Source organism: Pyricularia pennisetigena, chromosome 2, assembly GCF_004337985.1.
Source record: "Pyricularia pennisetigena strain Br36 chromosome 2, whole genome shotgun sequence".
In the NCBI taxonomy this organism is placed as follows: Eukaryota; Fungi; Ascomycota; class Sordariomycetes; order Magnaporthales; family Pyriculariaceae; genus Pyricularia; species Pyricularia pennisetigena.
Window position 1 is genome coordinate 6,492,460 of NC_043741.1, and position 17,381 is coordinate 6,509,840.

The 17,381-nt window shown below is 53.0% G+C and overlaps 6 protein-coding genes across 6 annotated transcripts in view; 4 read left to right on the plus strand and 2 right to left on the minus strand.

The window, feature by feature from the left end:
- Positions 1–2,431: 2,431 nt before the first annotated feature.
- On the plus strand, positions 2,432–3,691 carry PpBr36_01825 (uncharacterized protein; the record flags this gene model as incomplete). Its single annotated transcript, XM_029889009.1, has 2 exons — positions 2,432–2,470; positions 2,561–3,691. The coding sequence occupies 2 exons, from the start codon at positions 2,432–2,434 to the stop codon at positions 3,689–3,691; spliced, it is 1,170 nt and encodes a 389-aa protein (XP_029750548.1).
- Positions 3,692–4,080: 389 nt separating this feature from the next.
- PpBr36_01826 (uncharacterized protein) lies at positions 4,081–5,052 on the minus strand (the record flags this gene model as incomplete). The annotated part of the gene is made up of 4 exons (XM_029889010.1): positions 4,081–4,287; positions 4,358–4,451; positions 4,546–4,746; positions 5,042–5,052. The coding sequence occupies 4 exons, from the start codon at positions 5,050–5,052 to the stop codon at positions 4,081–4,083; spliced, it is 513 nt and encodes a 170-aa protein (XP_029751129.1).
- A 1,421-nt stretch (positions 5,053–6,473) lies between these two features.
- PpBr36_01827 (uncharacterized protein) lies at positions 6,474–8,998 on the plus strand (the record flags this gene model as incomplete). The annotated part of the gene is made up of 5 exons (XM_029889011.1): positions 6,474–6,614; positions 6,696–7,136; positions 7,223–8,225; positions 8,299–8,355; positions 8,412–8,998. 5 exons carry the CDS (start codon positions 6,474–6,476, stop codon positions 8,996–8,998), a joined length of 2,229 nt encoding a protein of 742 aa, XP_029751128.1.
- Positions 8,999–9,656: 658 nt separating this feature from the next.
- On the minus strand, positions 9,657–10,526 carry PpBr36_01828 (uncharacterized protein; the record flags this gene model as incomplete). Its single annotated transcript, XM_029889012.1, has 1 exon — positions 9,657–10,526. The coding sequence occupies one exon, from the start codon at positions 10,524–10,526 to the stop codon at positions 9,657–9,659; it is 870 nt and encodes a 289-aa protein (XP_029751716.1).
- Positions 10,527–12,421: 1,895 nt separating this feature from the next.
- PpBr36_01829 (uncharacterized protein) lies at positions 12,422–14,743 on the plus strand (the record flags this gene model as incomplete). The annotated part of the gene is made up of 1 exon (XM_029889013.1): positions 12,422–14,743. One exon carries the CDS (start codon positions 12,422–12,424, stop codon positions 14,741–14,743), a length of 2,322 nt encoding a protein of 773 aa, XP_029751715.1.
- Positions 14,744–16,175: 1,432 nt separating this feature from the next.
- Positions 16,176–17,381, plus strand: part of PpBr36_01830 (uncharacterized protein) — a gene marked incomplete at both ends in the record, with an annotated part of 1,333 nt that continues 127 nt past the window's right edge. Inside the window, 2 exons of the mRNA XM_029889014.1 lie at positions 16,176–16,270; positions 16,455–17,381. The exon at positions 16,455–17,381 is cut by the window's right edge and continues 127 nt beyond it. Coding sequence (XP_029750921.1) covers positions 16,176–16,270; positions 16,455–17,381 — 1,022 coding nt within the window. The remainder of the gene's footprint in view (positions 16,271–16,454) is intronic.

The window sequence follows — 17,381 nt, forward strand, 5'->3', positions numbered from 1 at the left end:
GTTTTTTTTCCAGAGCCACCTCCAGATTGTATGCATGGGCGTGTTCTTGAACTGGACCGAACGCACTGTGATTCCCATCTTATTGGGTACCCCCACGGACGGCTTAACAGAGCGATCGCATTGCATCTTACGGCTGCATGCACACCTATAAAATAAGAAAAAGAAAGCATCAGGCCAATTGGGATAACACGTAACTCTCCGATATATTCCATGCGACGTTGTACGTGGTACAATGTTGTATCGTGGCGATAAATGTGGTTCAAGTGCCGGATCGGATCTTGCGTTTGAATTGAAACTGCAATGAACTAATAACACTAAGAGAAGTTCGTGTCTCACGTCTACGTGCGATCGTGTACCCGCACCACAGAGCGCCGTCGCTGTAAATTGCCGTTTCGTTACGGTTGAGTAGAGTGGTACAAGCCTTTTTGAGCCGTCCTTGACGCCGTGCACCCTGCCTGCTGGCTGCAAGAGATGCATCCTTCACCCCCAGGCTAGTGTGCTCAATGCAACTTGCCCGCACCACCACCCCGATTTACCATTCCATCTAAACATCTTTTTGGGGCTAATGTCCTCGTGAGGGGTGTCCCCCAATCTGCAAGCATGAGCCAAGGCTTTTGCTAAAAGGTTTGACATCGACATTGAAAGTGGCGTTTAGCCAATCATAACACCGGCCCTGTAGCCTTACCCACCGCCAACGCTATCAAGAGAACAGGCTATCAAACTGTGTCTGGGAGATAAGAAAAAATGTGACACCACCCTTCGATTCAGAGCTCTCTTTTGGCCCAACCTGATTCGCTCCCCGCGGAATAATTTGCAAGCCCGTGGTCTACGGAGTAGTTAGTTTGCTAGCCCTCGCCCGATAGTCCAATATGCGAGCAGCACAGTGGCATGCGAGGTTGAACCGAGACATTGGCACACGACCGGCTGGCGGGGGGCGTCTGTTGAACCGGGCGAACGGTTTGGACGTTGTCGTTTTGCAGCCAACTAGACCTGCCTAACCCACCATCATTTGCTTTTTCTGTAAAAGATGTCTATCTACCCACGATATAAGCATGAACCTTGAATGTAATAGTAGAGCAGCACACGCAGTAGTCGGATGTGAGGCATCGGCTGAATTGCTTGCAGGAGGCGACTATGGATCACCGAGATCTTAGCTTGCTGGGATTAGGCCCTTGACAATCCGTGCAAATAATAACATCGACCATGGATGACACCTTTGATTTGCGACATCGGCTTCTTTCCCACATGCGCACTGATGCTTACTCCATCATGCCATTGCATGCAACGAATTGTCCGACGTCTGGCCGGGCTTGTGGACACAGGACGAATATTTTTTGTTAATTCCGAATTTACCCGACATTTATCGTCTCATCCAGACTCGGTGGAGGTCAAATGGGCGGTGCAGGACACTCCGCAATCTCCCGCGTGCAAAATGAGAATGGTGAGAAAGGGGCTTGTTGAGTCGTCCAGTCTAGAGCGTCTCCATGCTTCAAATGTGTGGGTGTCATACTAGTACGTATATTTCTGCTTTGAGGCCTGTCGCCCTCGTGCCAACTCATTCATTACGTGACGGAAAGGGTTACGGTGACAAATAGGTTCCTGGCAAAATTTGGGAGGCTGTTCCCCCCATCCACTTTCGCCCAACTGCCGGGAAGAGAGCGAATTCAGGCAATAAAGGATCTCTCGGCGACTCCCGAGTCATTGACCCGAGGTGTGTGGAGGTGTACACGGGGAACATTCACCAGGCTTTGATTGGATATACCGAGGGGCGACAAATGCTCGGTTACCAAGTATTAGAGAGGTTTCCAGGTTCCTAGACGGGGCCAGGATCGACTTGTGTATGGCCGCGCCTCTTTATGAGTCAACTAAGAATCATAGCCGGGATCATGCATTTGGTTCTTGATCTTCCATGAGCTCCTGCATCGGAAGGTGCGGAATTTCTGATCCTTTTTTGGATTTTGTGTCCAGACGCCAGAAATTTCACATGCGAGCAGATGTGAATTGCAAGGGTCGAGACTGGTCCAAGTGTCCCAGCTGAGGGGTTCTGTTGGACCCCCCTTTTGCAGGGGTGTTGGAATGGGTTATGGTAGACGCGCGCCTGCGCTAAATTCAATGCGGGGTAGGAGAACATAACAAACAAGCAGTTGGAGTTTGTCTCCAAAACGCGGTTCAAGCGTCAATCAACGCGACTCGGTTGACACTGATAGAAACGTCATCTCCTGGGAGCAGCTTTGCCACGGTACCACTGAGTCCGCCTTTCACAACGATCCCACCTTCTATACGAGCATCGCTTCAAATTGGTTTTTCCCTATTGCGACGTGCCTGCTTTTCTCGGAGTTACTGTTGTCTCCCAATCGGCCGGGCAAAAGGCTTTAGTGAAAACCACGCAGGCTGCCTTGCGCTAGCTGGCTCTGTGCAGCCACTCGTCAAGATGTTCTCCATGGTACTTCCAGAACTGATGCCTCACGACGTATGCACCTGTATATCCTGAAGCACGGAATCCAAAAAAAAGAAGTCTCTGCCATTTTGGGACACAGCTGACCCGAGTTACAATCCGCAGTCCCACGCCCTGTGGTACTCGTCGTCCCGCGCCCCAATCCCATCCTCATTTCTCGACCCAGCTCAGAATCCCAACGGTCACCTGACCAATGAGGGTCTCCAAGATGGGAATTCGGGCTTGCAAAACCGCCGCCAGGGCGCCGCTGCAGTCGAGCGTAGCGCATTGGCCCGGCTGCGGGCGGATGAAGCCCTGCAGGAACGGAGGAGACATAACGTGGGTAACTTTGGCGCAACATGGCTCAAGCCGCCAGGCATAACCAAGTCGCTCTACCAGCTGCGTGAGGAGCGGCGCGAGGCCGAAGAGCACGCCGAGGCGATGCGGCGTGAGCAGCTTGCGCAGCAACTCGCTGAGGCTGAGGCCGATGGGGAGGGCCTGGTGGAGGGTGAGGGCGATGTCATGGACGAGGCCGAGGACGGCGCTGAGGATGCTGGCGAGGCACCGGTCGAGAGGGACTTGGACGACGAGATCCCGGATGCGGATGAGGGCTTTGGCTACGATGGGGCCACTACGACGAGCGAAGAAGACGACGGCGAGAACAGTGATGACACGGACAGCGAAGGATCAAGCCCCGGCCGGGTCAGCATTGGTGGCGCGGTCCAAAGAACATCAGATGCTCATGCAACCGCACAGCAGAGGAGGGAGCTACGTCAAGTTGTTGCCACGGAGGATCGATTCCTTGGGATGATGTCGCGTGGCCAGGCGGCAAACAATCAGGAAGACGACATGTACCCCGGCGCGGATGACGAAGTTGACGATGAGGAAGCTGCCGAGATGCTACAGGAAGACGACCTGATCCATGCTTCCTACGACAACGGCGGTCTGGACGATGGTCTGGACATGGACATGGACGGCGATCTTGACGACGAGATCCCCGAGGCAGAGAGCGGTGGTTATGAGCACACCGACAGCGACGCCTCGTTAACTAGCAGTGATGAGGACGAGGACGGTCCGGCTGAAACCAGCTTTGCGCAAGGCCACCCGTCCGCGTCATCACAGTTCAGGAGCGTCAACTTAAGAGGCCAGGGGCAGTATGGGAACCCCAGAGCCAGTTTGGACTTGAGTAGTGTTCTTTCTCGCGATGGAAGCAGTCTGCCTGGCAGCAGCAGTCCCCAAGTCCGGAGGCTACCTTGAAGAAACATATGAGAGAAGGCAGGAGATACGCAAACAGTGCGCATATCTGGCTAGGGATGAGTGGTTCAGAAACGACATCATAATCATGGCTTGGGAGTTCTTGTATACTTATGATTGTGGATGAAGCATAGACCAAAGACAACGAAAGCATAAATACCCATTCAAGATTATCAATCATAAGGATCAGATCAACGTAGTGATGGTTCGTGACCTCATCGGAAAATGAAGATGCCCATGAGACTGTTGCCTATATAACCAAACTCCGCAAAACTCCGGTGGCCTTCTGTTCTTACAGTGTAGTTATGTGATACAGCGCGAGCCCTTCCACCCTGGCCTAAAGGAGATGTCGGTGACAGTATATTCTCCTACTGGGCAGTATGCAAGCCTCTTCAGAACAGCCAAACGTATATGAACAACATAGCAACGACAGCAAAGAAGCCTAGCCACACCTTCCAGCCCACTCCGGTCCTTTCGGCCATCACCATCATCCTGTTCATAGTACCGCGCAGTCGTAGTCGGGTCGTGTCGAAGCTGTCGTTCATCTTTTCAGCAAGAGCTGATGATTCTCTGATCTCATCGCCAATGGCCACCGTCATCTAAGTCCATAACTACGTGTCAGCGGGAGGCCCGGTTGCGACCAAAGGGTTTCCCTGGGTCAAAACTCACATCCTTCAATATCCTGACTTTCCCCATGATCCCTTCAACCTGGGAATCGTTCTGGCTCTCAAGCTCATTGAGTACCGCATCGCTGTACTGTCCCCTGCAAAGCACAACCAGCCATTAGCCTCGGATGTGTTCCATTTCTTCCCGTGTTACCACTCCTCCCCATGACAAAAGAGCCAAACCAAACCAACCTCTTGTTTGGTGTTGCGGGACGGTACGACGAGCCCTGGACGCCCAGGTGGCTCGATGCAGGTCCGCCGGGGTATCCATAGCCGGCGGCGGCACGGTTCGGACTCGGACTGGGACGACGGTTACTGTCGGCGCCACCGTTGTACCCCTCGAACAGGGCGCTGCGCGGATCGCGCTGGTGCAGCGACGAGGGACCGAATCTACTGCGACGGCCGGGCAAAAACGGGTGGCGTGTTAGAAGAGACACTTGGACCTTCAATGACGTAGTAGGTTTTAAAAAAAGACGTGCTGCGACCAGCGCACCGTTTTCAAGTCTGCATGCTTTATTTGTATAGCTTTCATTCGCGAATTGCACAAAGGCAATCCGGTTGAGGAGCGCTGTGCATTTGATACTTGCGGTTGCGACAAGTCACAGCCGCAAACCGTTTGCCAAGGTTCGCGGTCGCTGTCTTATCGCCGGAATATGAAGAGAGGCTGGCGCGTTGGGACAAAACTCACCTAGAAGCCATAATAGCGTGGGAAGTTTCTCTTCGTTATACTTCCATATGCACTTGATGAAGCGCTATCCAGCGACAGGATGCTTCTAATGACCTTGGCCAGCCATGCAGGGGGAGAAATATGTGGTTTGATGGTGGTTATCTTTTCTGAAAATTTCCGTTCTGGAATCTGGGACCATTGGCGGCCCCCCTGACGATTGTCCCTTTACAAGTTGAGTCCCCTTTTGATGACGAGCAAGGTGGCTTCAATTAAAGAGCAGTTCGAAGCGTCCAATTATAGCACCGTCTGCTCACTTGGCAGCTGATTGATGTGGGGCCCTTGACACGAACACGGATGGTAAGAGTGTGACAAATTGCAGGTACTGTTGTTATACGCTGTGTAACATTTTGTTATTGGATCACGGTTTACACTTGCTCGTTGACAGATGATCAACCATTTGATTTCCAATTGTGACAGTCAAATAAGCTCTCTAGCAGTCCTAAGGATTTGGACTGAATTGTTGAGAAATGATGTTTAGATGGTTCAAGGTTTTGATGACTTTCCCACCTACTGCTAATGTGTCACCTAGATTTCACCTAAATTGTTTAGACCTGTAGGGAGGTACTTCACCTGAACTATCTCCTAACGCCACGCAGCTCTGCATAGGGACTTGGCCTCTGCGAACGAGACTAAAGAAATTCCTTATAACATGCGTAAATGACAAGCCAGTAGCAAAATTCCCGATATTTTTTGAATAAATGTCTATTATCTTCATGTCAAAATTATCTCTTTACAGTTTTGGAAGGAATATAACACTAGAACTATTTTGTACATTTGACATCCCTTAGAGTAGTGGGTAGGTGGTATCGACCTACAGGGGTTGTCCCAGCTTTACAGGCGATCTATGCGGGTTCCCCCCAAAAGCCCCTTTTTTGAGGTTCCTATGGTCCCGTCGTCACGCAAAAAAACGCGGCACCTTGATTGGCACGCTGAGATTCTTGAAGACTGGAGCTGAATGGTCTAGGGAACACGAGAAGCGAGACCATTGAAGAGGCCAGATTGATTTGTCGTGGAACCTCACGATCCCTTCATTCGTAGTTCAGCTTCGTGCGCAGGTCTTGTAAGGCCTTGACTTTTTTTCTCTTTTTCTTCTTCTTCTCCTCTGTGGTATTGGGACTATTTGGTCCTTCATTGTCAACCAAATATCTTGTGGGTTTTGTTCCATCATCATTGGTATTGACCCAATTGACCCGTGTCTTTTTTTCCTTTTCCTGGATTACGCCACCAACTTTACCCACCCACCTTTCGACTTCGACACGCTCCTTTCTGCAGGTATTTCTCCAACGCTTTGCAGTTACAAATTTTCAAATCTCGATTGCGCACATCGAGCGCCAAACACTCTTGCGCCAACCCTGTCAGATATACAGAGCCGGCGTGAAAATCAGTTTCCGGAATGGCCGCGGATAATGCGGCGGTCCACGCCTCAGGCGCCGACCAAGGCGAGTTGAGGCGGCGCAATATCCCCATCACCGAGCCGACCGCGGGGACAGTCCAAAGGGTCGAGCCGGAGGACAAGAAGAAGGAGGTCAAGAAGGTATGAAATTGAAGGCCATGAAAAGAATAACATGAACAAAGCAAGCGAAGCTGACAGCTATGATCTTTTCACTTGCCACAGGAAGCATCTTTCTTGCAGGTCCTCGACGAGTGGGAGTTCCTCATTGCGCCCATAATCTTCACGGCTCTCGCATTTTTTACACGACTCTACCAGATTGGCAAGTCCGACATCGTGACTTGGGACGAGGCCCACTTTGGGAAGTTCGGATCACACTACATTTCCAGGACATACTATTTCGATGTCCATCCGCCGCTAGGAAAGATGCTGGTTGGCCTCTCTGGCTACATGGCAGGCTACAATGGCTCCTTTGAATTCAAGTCGGGAGAGAAGTACCCTGATTGGGTCAACTACACATTCATGCGCCAGTTCAACGCATTCTTTGGTGCCATTATCGTCCCGTTTGCCTACCTGACCGCCAAGGAGCTCAACTTCAAGCGCCCAGCTGTGTGGCTGGTGACCTTGATGGTCCTTTGCGAGAACAGTTACACCACCATCTCAAGGGTAACATGGCCCCTCAGAACTCAAGCCCAGCCTGTCCTATGGGATGCAGCTATGCTGACCTTTTTCCCCCTTCTTCTCACAACTAGTTCATCCTTCTCGATTCGATGTTGCTCTGCGGTACCGTCACCACCGTGTTCTGCTGGGCCAAGTTCCACCGTCTCCAGAACAAGAGCTTTGAACCAGAGTGGTTCTTCTGGCTGTTTATGACTGGTCTTAGCATCGGCTGCGTCACGAGCGTCAAGCTGGTTGGTCTCTTCGTTACTGCCCTCGTCGGTCTATACACTGTTGAGGATTTGTGGCACAAGTTCGGAAACCTCAAGATGCCGCCGCTGGAGCTTGGCGCACATGTTGCTGCGAGGGTAGTTGGACTCATCATCCTTCCCTTCCTGGTCTACATGCTGAGCTTCGCCATCCACTTTGCTGTTCTCACCAAGACGGGTCCCGGAGATGCCCAGATGAGCTCCCTCTTCCAGGCCAACTTGCAGGGAACAGAGGTTGGCAAAGACAGCCCCCTGGAGCTTGCCTATGGCAGCCGCGTCACCATCAAGAACATGGGTTATGGCGGTGGTCTCCTGCACAGTCACGTTCAGACATATCCCGAAGGCTCAACCCAACAGCAGGTCACTTGTTACCATCACAAGGACTCCAACAACGATTGGTTCTTTTACCCTAACCGTAACGACCGCGAGTACAAGGCGGATGAGGAACCTCGCTTCATTGCCGACGGTGATGTTTTCCGTCTGATTCACGTCCAGACCGGCCGCAACCTTCACTCGCACGACATTGCGGCGCCCATGACCAAGTCGGACAAAGAGGTCTCTTGCTATGGTAACCTGACTGTTGGTGACGACAAGGATCACTGGAAGGTCGAAGTTGTCCGTGATGTGGCTTCACGTGACCGCAGCAGAGTCAGGACGCTCACTACGGCTTTCAGGCTAAAGCATGCTGTTCTGGGCTGCTACCTGCGTGCTGGCAATGTCAACCTCCCTCAGTGGGGTTTCAAGCAGATCGAGGTCGCCTGTACCCCCAAGAACAACCCCCGCGATACTTACACCTGGTGGAACGTTGAGGCACACTGGAACGACAAACGTGAGTTTACTGAGAGCTGGTCCACAAATGGGTTGCGTGAAGGACGGGTGTCAACTGACTGGTGAAACTACAGTGCCCAAGGGAAACCCTGGAGTATACAGGTCGCCGTTCATCCATGACTTCATTCACCGTAAGTTCTACCTGCTATTCCATGTGCTGAACACATTGCACTGACCATGAATTCAGTCAACGTGGCTATGATGACGTCCAACAACGCCCTTGTCCCCGATCCTGACAAGCAAGACGATCTTGCCTCGCAATGGTGGCAGTGGCCAATCCTCCACGTCGGTCTGCGCATGTGTGGATGGGACGACAACATCGTCAAGTACTTCCTCCTGGGCAACCCCTTTGTTTACTGGGGTACCACTGCCGGCGTGGGAATTATTGGCCTGGTTGTGGTTTGGTACCTGCTCCGCTGGCAGCGTGGATTCCAGGATCTCTCGATGCCCGAGGTTGACCAGATCCACTACTCAGGTGTCTATCCCTTCGTAGGATGGTTCCTACACTATCTGCCTTTCGTCGTCATGGCGCGTGTCACCTACGTGCACCACTACTACCCGGCGCTTTACTTTGCCATTTTGACATTCGGCTTCCTCGTCGACTGGTTTACTCGCGACATGCACAAGTCTATCCAGTACGGCATCTACACTGCCCTTTACACGATCGTCATCGGTCTTTACATTCTGTTCATGCCGATCTGCTGGGGCATGGTTGGTCCCAACAGGACCTACAGCTACCTTAAATGGTTCGACACGTGGAGAATGTCTGATTAAGCGGGATCAGGTCTGAACGGCGAATTAAGAATGATTTGTCCTATTCATGAGCTCTCGGCTAGAATTGTGCTTCCACAAGGACATATCGAATCAAAATCATTGTCAAAACCCGTGGCGTCGGTCATCCCGTTATCAGGGAAACATAATGCCATTTTTTGTAAGCTAGAAAGGACAGGCACGACAGGGTGTGGGAAACAGCACGACCAGATGTATGGGACGTGAGGCGTTCAGGTTCGAGAAGGCGAGCGGTTGGGCACGAACACATCTCCTACCATATGAGCAAAAGCTGGTGAGGGCGTAGCTACCGTGAAGTTGGCAAAAAGATATTCTGCTACAGCTTAATACAGAGCCCCGGATTTTCATTTGTTGACTTGAGTTTCATGTCTCGGTTTCTTTTTGGAATGGTACGAATGCTAGTTCTGCGCTCATGATCTCATTATGAATTAACGTATTTTTTTTCTTTTAGATATACAAGCTTGAGCGAGCTGGCGAACTAGGACGTGATGGGAATCATATGGGAGAGAGCCGCTGTCCATGGGCACCGTGCCACTAATTTACGTGAACGGAACGAACTATAGGTGTAGTCTAGGATACTCGAGCCATTCGAATAGCCTGGTTCCGTCTGCGCCATACACATCCTCTAGGACTTCTCTGGTCATCAACAGCAGCCAAAGCTTGAACCTCTCCGCGGGTCGGGCTGCAGCTGAAGCGTCCTCGCCCCAGGCACAGTGGCGGCGGGACCCTTGACACCTGACCGCCTGTCGTTCAGGTCATACTTTCCAGCCTCTATATTTTGAAAGATGCGCTCTGCGACACGCATAAAGGCCATCTCGACGTTCTCGCCGCTCTTGGCAGACGTCTCAACGTACTCGAGCACATTATTCCGCCTGGCCCAAGCCTCGGCCTCCTCCCGCGTCACCTCGCGCTTGTTGGACACATCGTCGGCAGCAGAGTCGGCATCGGCGCCACTACTGCTGGAGCGCGTCAGGTCTGCCTTGTTACCGACCAGGACGACCACGATGTCCTCCTCGGCGATCTGGCGTAGGTCGTTGAGCCAGTCGGTGACGTGCTGAAAGGTCTGGCGGCGCGAGAGGTCAAAGACGAGCAAGGCGCCCGACGCGCCACGAAAGTAGGAGCGCGTCACCGACTTGTACGTCTCCTGCCCTGCCGTGTCCCACAGCGATAGCTTCATGTGCTTCTGCGGAGGGTCGGGTGCGGGGGGGCGGGGCGGTGCCGGCAGGCCGCCCGCGGCCGGCGTGGCGTCCGCGTCTGCTGTTGCGGGACGGGAGTGTAACGATGACGACGATGATGCAGATGCGGCGGCTGCTAACCTCCGGCTGTATGGCGGGCCCACGGGGACGACACGGCTCCCAAACTCAACCCCGATGGTCACGTCGTGGTGCGTGACGAAGCGGCCTTCACAGAGGCGGACGGTAAGGCTCGACTTGCCGCATCCTGAATCGCCGATGCACACCAGCTTGGCGATGTAGTCCCATGTCGGGCCGGCCGCGGAGTCCAGGTCAGCCATCGAGGGAATATTGAGCAGAACGGGACAGAAAAGGGAGGGTTCGGTCGAGCTGGGGTATCGGACGACGATAAAAAGTCCGAAGCCTTTTTGTTATTTTTTTTGGAGGGCGAGGCTGTCCGGTTTGGTCTGTAAGCTTTTGCTGGCACGGTACAAAAGGGGGACCGTTTCGCTCGGGTTCTGAATTGGCTTGCAGGAAGAATGGCGCCGGATTTTGCCTGCTAATGCTGGTCTTGTGCACGCAGGGTAGTCTATACCCTTTTGTTTTTCCCTTCTTTTTTCCAATGACTGATTTTTGTTTTGGTTTGGGATAACGAATAAACTAGGCTAAAAAAGACTGGATGGGAGAATGCTCTGGTGATACGCAACGGCTGTTTGTCCACATGCAGGTGACGTTGAGGATACTAAGTGGTTGATCACAGTGTCTATTGTAGCCATTCACACGCGACGAACGCTGTCAGCCGAGGCGAGCGGAAGGTTTTACTTTGGGACAGAGACAGTGTCCCGGTACAAGGCGCCTCGACTTGACAGACGGTGGGGCACATGAGTTGCTTGATCCACTAGACATGACTGTAGCACGCGAGCGTTTCTTATCTTTTTTGTTTTCTCTTTCTGTTTTGTATGCTTGCAAAGGTACCTTCAAGGTAAGGTGTTTTCTGCCAAAAAGAAGGTAATCGGCGGCATTGGTTGCATTTTCTAGTCAACCATCAATTCTTATTTTGTCCCTCAATCCCTGTCAAGTAGTCGCTTTCTACCTACATAAGGTATCTAGTCTTGCTAGTGCCCATCTCCGTACAGTGCAATACATGTTAGGACTTTGCTAGATTGCCGAAAATAATGCGTGCTGCAGCTCGCAGCACCGGAGCTACTCATGGTGGCTCCTCAGGTTGTCAGACTACTTCAATAGGTAGTAAAGCATCTTGGTACTCAGGTACAAGTGGGGAAGTTCCATCTCTTTGCATCTATCTCCATTGCTTGCTTTGCTGGAGCCTCTCAAGCATTTCCTTGCATACATCCATCCATCGATTCACAGGGCGGTATAGTTTGTAGCCCGTAATGGAGGCTTGACCCTGTCCTCAATGACGCCTGATGCCGCACCTGAAGGCAAGACCCGTCGTTGATTGGTTTATCGTTTGCCTGGAAGACAAGGCCGGGTGGGGACGAAAGGAACAGGTACCTATGAAGCGAATCGCCGCCTGTATCGGATGCAAGTCAGGCTATCACGTCTTTGCAATGAATCACACCCTTCAAATCTTTAATCAGGTTGGCACGTGTGTTGTCATTTTTTTGATCTCTCGAGGAATGTTTTTCTTTTCTGTCCTAGTTCCTATGGTCTGATCAACTACCTTCTCAGCAAGACAGCTAATTTACACTCGCGCACAGTCTGCAACCGGTTCTTTGTTGGTCACAAGCCCACACCCAACCGGCATCGTCCCCGCACTCCACATACGGTACTACCAACCCCCATACAATCCAACATCCATCCACCTGACAGCCCGGCGCCTCGAGTTCGTGATCGCGCTTGGGCAGATAGGTAGTCGTAGTCATCATCATTTTCACACAGCTACTAAGAACCGACGTTGCGTACTTTACTTGGATCGTTGAACGACAGCCAGGCGCGCTTTGAGGCCGCACGGACGGCTTCTCGCTTTCTTTTGCCCGACAAAACAAGCGGCGATTGAACAGCCCAGCAAGCCACACCGTATCTGACGTGCCTTTGTCCGTCATTTTCAGTCACTCATCGTCAACCGGAGTCAACCTAATCAACATCGTTTCCGATCTGCGGGAGAGGTCGCCTCTCCAAACGCGGCTCCCAGCACGCAAATCATGTTCTCCGAATGTAGGTCTCCGTCATTGCCCAGCGCCAGTTCGCAGCGCGTTGGAGCGGCGAAGTTAACATGTCATTCTCCTCAGATGCATCGAGGTTTCTTGCTCAGTCGCAATCTCGAATATCGAACCTAGGTCAAGACGACAACGATCAACAACATCCCGGCAGCCGTGGTCGGCAATCAGAATGGCCGGCACGGGGGTCGCGATACGGACGGGCGTTTCTAGGACGGGGTCCGGGGAACCCATATCAATCACAACATGGAGGAGGGTCACGGTTTGGCGGCCTGAATTTTGCGTCCCGATATTCCGCCGCCGGAGTACAAGAGGCACCTTTGTTCCACAGCGCTCGTGCGGACCTGGACGACGATGAGGAGCGAGATCGTGAACATGCCGATTTCTCCGCGCTGCAGAGGTCTCGGAGGGTTTTTGCTGCGAGTCGGTTAGACGAAAGCTCCGAAGTTGAAAACGACGAGAGCCGTGCTTCGTTGGACCAGAGCAGGGAGGACGCCGAACCTACGGATGATAGCAGGATCTATGCACAAAGAGGCCGCGCCATGGGAATCCGAAGCAGTTGGAACGGCACTAGGAGTGTCCACAGACGGGCCAAGGACCAAGAACCCACGACAGAAGAGGTAGTGGACGCAGACGGGGGATATCGGGATCGACGAGCGTCTGACGATACATCATCCGACGGCAAGGGTAGCAGCAGCAAGGGCAAAATGGTCGACATCGGGCTCGAATCTACTACTTTTGGCGACAGTGAACCACCAGCCGATCTGACAGTTGAGGGATCTGTGGACCAAAGTCCACCTGCATTTCAGCAATTCAAACCTGGACGTCGGTTTGATCTGCGGAGGGGTTCCGCGGGCGCAGATTCTGAGGTTGGGCTTTTACGACAGAGCGTCGCGACGACAACAGCGGTTGAGGAGCCGATGGCACCGCCAACAGACGGAGAGATCTTTAAGCATGACACTTTCTTTGCTTGGCTCTACGTCATCGCCTTTGCTTCACTCTTCGCGACATTCATGCTCGTATATCTGCATACGTCCACTCCTAGTCGTAAGAAACCCCTGGGGGACACGATATACACAACTCTCGTCGCGTCCTTTCACCTCTTGGCCGTCGACACGCTCGTTGCCGTCATTGTGTCTTTGGTCTGGTTGGCGGCTCTTCGGTCGTTCGTCAGGCCGCTCGTCTGGCTCATCGTTATTGCCGTGCCCATCATCATGTTTTCGTTCACGCTCTATCCAGTCATCTCGAGCTATCAGGGTCGTGATCATGGCACGGGTTTTCAAGACGTGGTCATGAGATGGGCATCCTTCGTGCCGGGAATTTCGGCTGTTGTTTGGTGCTACATGGTCTGGAAAGGGCGAGGAGCGTTGATGTCGTCCATGGAGATCCTCGAGTTCTCGAGTCGCATTCTGGCAGCCAACCATGGCTTGGTATTGGTGGGCATGGCGTGCTTGGCACTGATCGTATTGTGGACTTGGATGTGGCTTGGCATGTTCACCAGGGTATTCCTCGGTGGGTATTTCTCGGGAGCTTCCTTTGTGTTGCAGGCGTCAACCTGGTGGCTTGCGGCCTACTTTGTCTTGATGTACGTTTGGACTCTGTCGGTTATCTCGGGTGTCCAGAGAGGTACCGCAGCAGCGACGGTATCTCAGTGGTACTTTCATCGGAACGCTGTGCCCAAGACCTCGTCAACGGAAGTTGTCTCTGCAGCAATGAGCCACGCCAGCACCACCATCTTTGGCACTATCTGTCTGTCGACGCTTCTGGCGGTAATAATTCGCCTGCCGCTTCTCGTTCTGCCGCGTCGGCTTGCAGGGCTACTCACGCTGTTCTTTCACTCCTTTATCCCGATGTCCATAGCGGCTCTAACCAACCCACTCACCCTCACGTACGCTGCAATTCACTCACAAAACCTAGCTACATCAGCCAGGGGCCTAAGCCAGCTTACTTTCCTGACGCCGAATGCACCCACAACAACGCTGACGCCCCAGGGGTTCAAGGGCCACCACCGTGGCTCTACAGCACCCTTGCTCCCTTACAGGCTGGCGAAGCTGCTTCTGCATGCTACCCGATTCATCATGGCGACCACGCTTGGATTTGCTGGCTGGGTCATGACAGCGCGGCAGCTCTCGATCGAGTCTGGCGGCAAAACTGGGTACAGAGGCAGCGCCTACGCCTATGTGGTCGGCCTGGTCGCATCCTTCATCGGCTGGGGCGTCCTTGGTGCCATGGAAGGTATACTCAGCGGCATTGTTGACGGAGTCGTCATCTGCTACGGCAGCGAGACCAAAATGTCAGCTGGCGGCGGAAGGTACTGTATGGAGGCGGCGTATCTCTTTGGTAGTCGGACACGAGGGAGGAACGATGAGGTGTATTAGCCACATATACATGTGATTTCCTCCTTTTACTGCTTTTCTCTTTTTTTTTTCGTTTGCATTGATATTTCAGCTTGGGCGCTTGTCAAAGTTTAGATTGTATACATTTTGTCTATCCATTTCCGGCGTACGTCCAGTACGGGACTGTTGCTTCTTTTTGTTCAGCCTAGGCGCTTCTTGGACTACTTGGTTTCATATCATTCAGGGCCTGCATTGGTCGTTTTCTTTGGCCGAATCGTACTGATTCAAATCGGTTGGTTTCTAGCTAGACATGGGGCGCTCCGAGTTTGGTGTTGGTAATGCTCTACTTGTGTTTCTATAGTTGAGATAGGATTTGATGGATGTGGTTATTCTCTCTGCTTTAGAGATTCCATCATGTTTCTGACGTAAACATGGTCATGTTTTGTTCATCGACCGTCACGGACATTTATTTGGAGTTGGGCTGACTGGGCTACATAAAATACCTACCTAGTATTCGTCTCTGCCCAATGAACATAACCTATTTATCTTTATAGCTACGCCGAAACAATTGCTTGAAATCTGTATTTCCAAAGCCGGACGAACACAACCCGCACAGCCACACAAAGCCTACGCAACCGTTCGCAACCGTGCTCCCATTAGTTCGCTAAAGCAGGCGGCAAACAAGTTTGTGGTGGCGTTGTATCGTTGGCGGCTGAGCCTCCCATCTTTCTGGTTCCCTTTCCTTCTTCCTCTGCGCCTATTTAGTTTTCTGGCTCTCGCTCGACTGATCGAGTAAGACGGGGCTTCCGGCTCGTTCGGGTTCCGAGGTTTCGTTCTGTCTTTTGCGGGGTCAATAATGCAGTTGGACTGATTATCGGGAAGAGCTGCGTCTCCGTAATACGTAGCTGGTGAAATGTACTTCTTGGATACTAGGTTTGCTAATTAATATTCGTTCATAAGTCAACGAAGTTTACTGGATTCTAATAGTCTAGATAGGCTAAATTGCAGTCAATGCAGGGAATGTAATGGAGACTGGTTGATGCAAGAAGGCGGGCCGTGAATTTCTCTACTGCACCCTCCCTTGCCTCCCTCTTGTTCATGGCATCACATAGCCCCCATACTTCCGGCATTCTTCCCCACGCTCCACTATGACACCCCTGCAGCCTAGGTACCTGTACGTGCAGGTGATAGTGTCGTCACTTCGGCGCCTTCCACTTCGCCTCCAATTCCCCCTCCATCGCCCAGTAGGGATCGCATTACCCTGACAGCTTTCGCTGTGCATCTATGCATAAATTACCCTGTGGCGTCTCGTCACGAACCTTCCGTCAACACTTGCGTCAAGAATACTTACTTTACGGCGCTGTTTTCTTTTTTTTTTTTCCCCTCACCCTCCTTGCATTTCCACGTCAACACATACAAATCAACAACTACTTAATAAACCATCATCGTACAAATCGCCAAAAGCTCTCTTTTTATGGCAGACCCAACCTCTGATGTCCCTTCGGGACCGCCACCACCCAAAGTTCCTGAGGGTTGGTTAGCGAAATGGAATGAACAGTACAAGGAATGGTAAGCTTAAAACTGCCCTCCTCTAACTAGACGTTGCCGGTGTCACCCTGCGCCTTGCAGGGCGCGGCGCATTACTCGCACCCTGAGAAATGCAAGCCCTAGCAGCTTGGTGCATCAGATATATAGCCTTTTTCTCTACAGATGACAGCAGGACTAACTTTCTTCGGCCGTTTACCCTGTTTAGGTACTACGTCAACATCCACACAAAAAAGTCGCAATGGGAGAAACCCGATGCGCCCGCCGTGCCGCCACCACCTCCTGGCGATGGCGCACCTGAGGGCCCTCCCCCGTCATACCAGGCCTCGGCATCATCGGCGACAGCGACTCCCAGCGATGTCAAGAAGAACCCGTACGAGACCCAGCCGGTCGCTTCCCCAAATCCAGCCGGCGTCGGCGGCAGCAGCGGCCCGGCACCACCACCGCTGAACAGTCCTAGGCCGGGCGACCCGCCGGTCAATGACGACGCCAAGCTGGCCGCACAGATGCAGGCGGAGGAGGACGCGCGTGCTCGCGGCAGCGGCGGCAACCCCAACTACGGCGGGTCCCCAGCACCGGGCCAGGGCTTCCCGAACCAGCTCCCCGCGCGCCAGGAGAGGTCCAAGAGCGGCATTCTGGGCAAGCTCTTTGGCAAGGGCAAGCAGTCGCAGACGGCGCATTACGGCGCGGGCGCTTCGCCGCAGCCGCAGTACCAACAGCCACAACACCAGCAAGGTTATCCCGGCGCCGGTTATCAACAGGGTGCGCCGTATTCGCCACAGCCCGGATACGGCGGCTACCAGCAGCCCGGATATGGACCTCCACCCGGTACCTACGGTCAGCCGGGCTACGGTCCCCAGCCTGGCTACGGTCACGCTCCATACGGACAGCCCTCGTACGGCGGTTACCCGCCACAGGCTGGCTACGGGCCGGGAATGGCACAGCAGGGGCGTGCCGGGCGCGGCGGTATGGGCATGGGCATGCCACTGGCTCTCGGTGCCGGTGCGGGTCTGCTCGGTGGTACCATGCTCGCCGGTGCCATGCACAGCGGCGAGCACGACGCCTACCAGGAGGGTTACCAGGATGGCGTAGAGGCTGATTATGGTGGAGGTGGTGACTTTGGTGGCGACTTTTA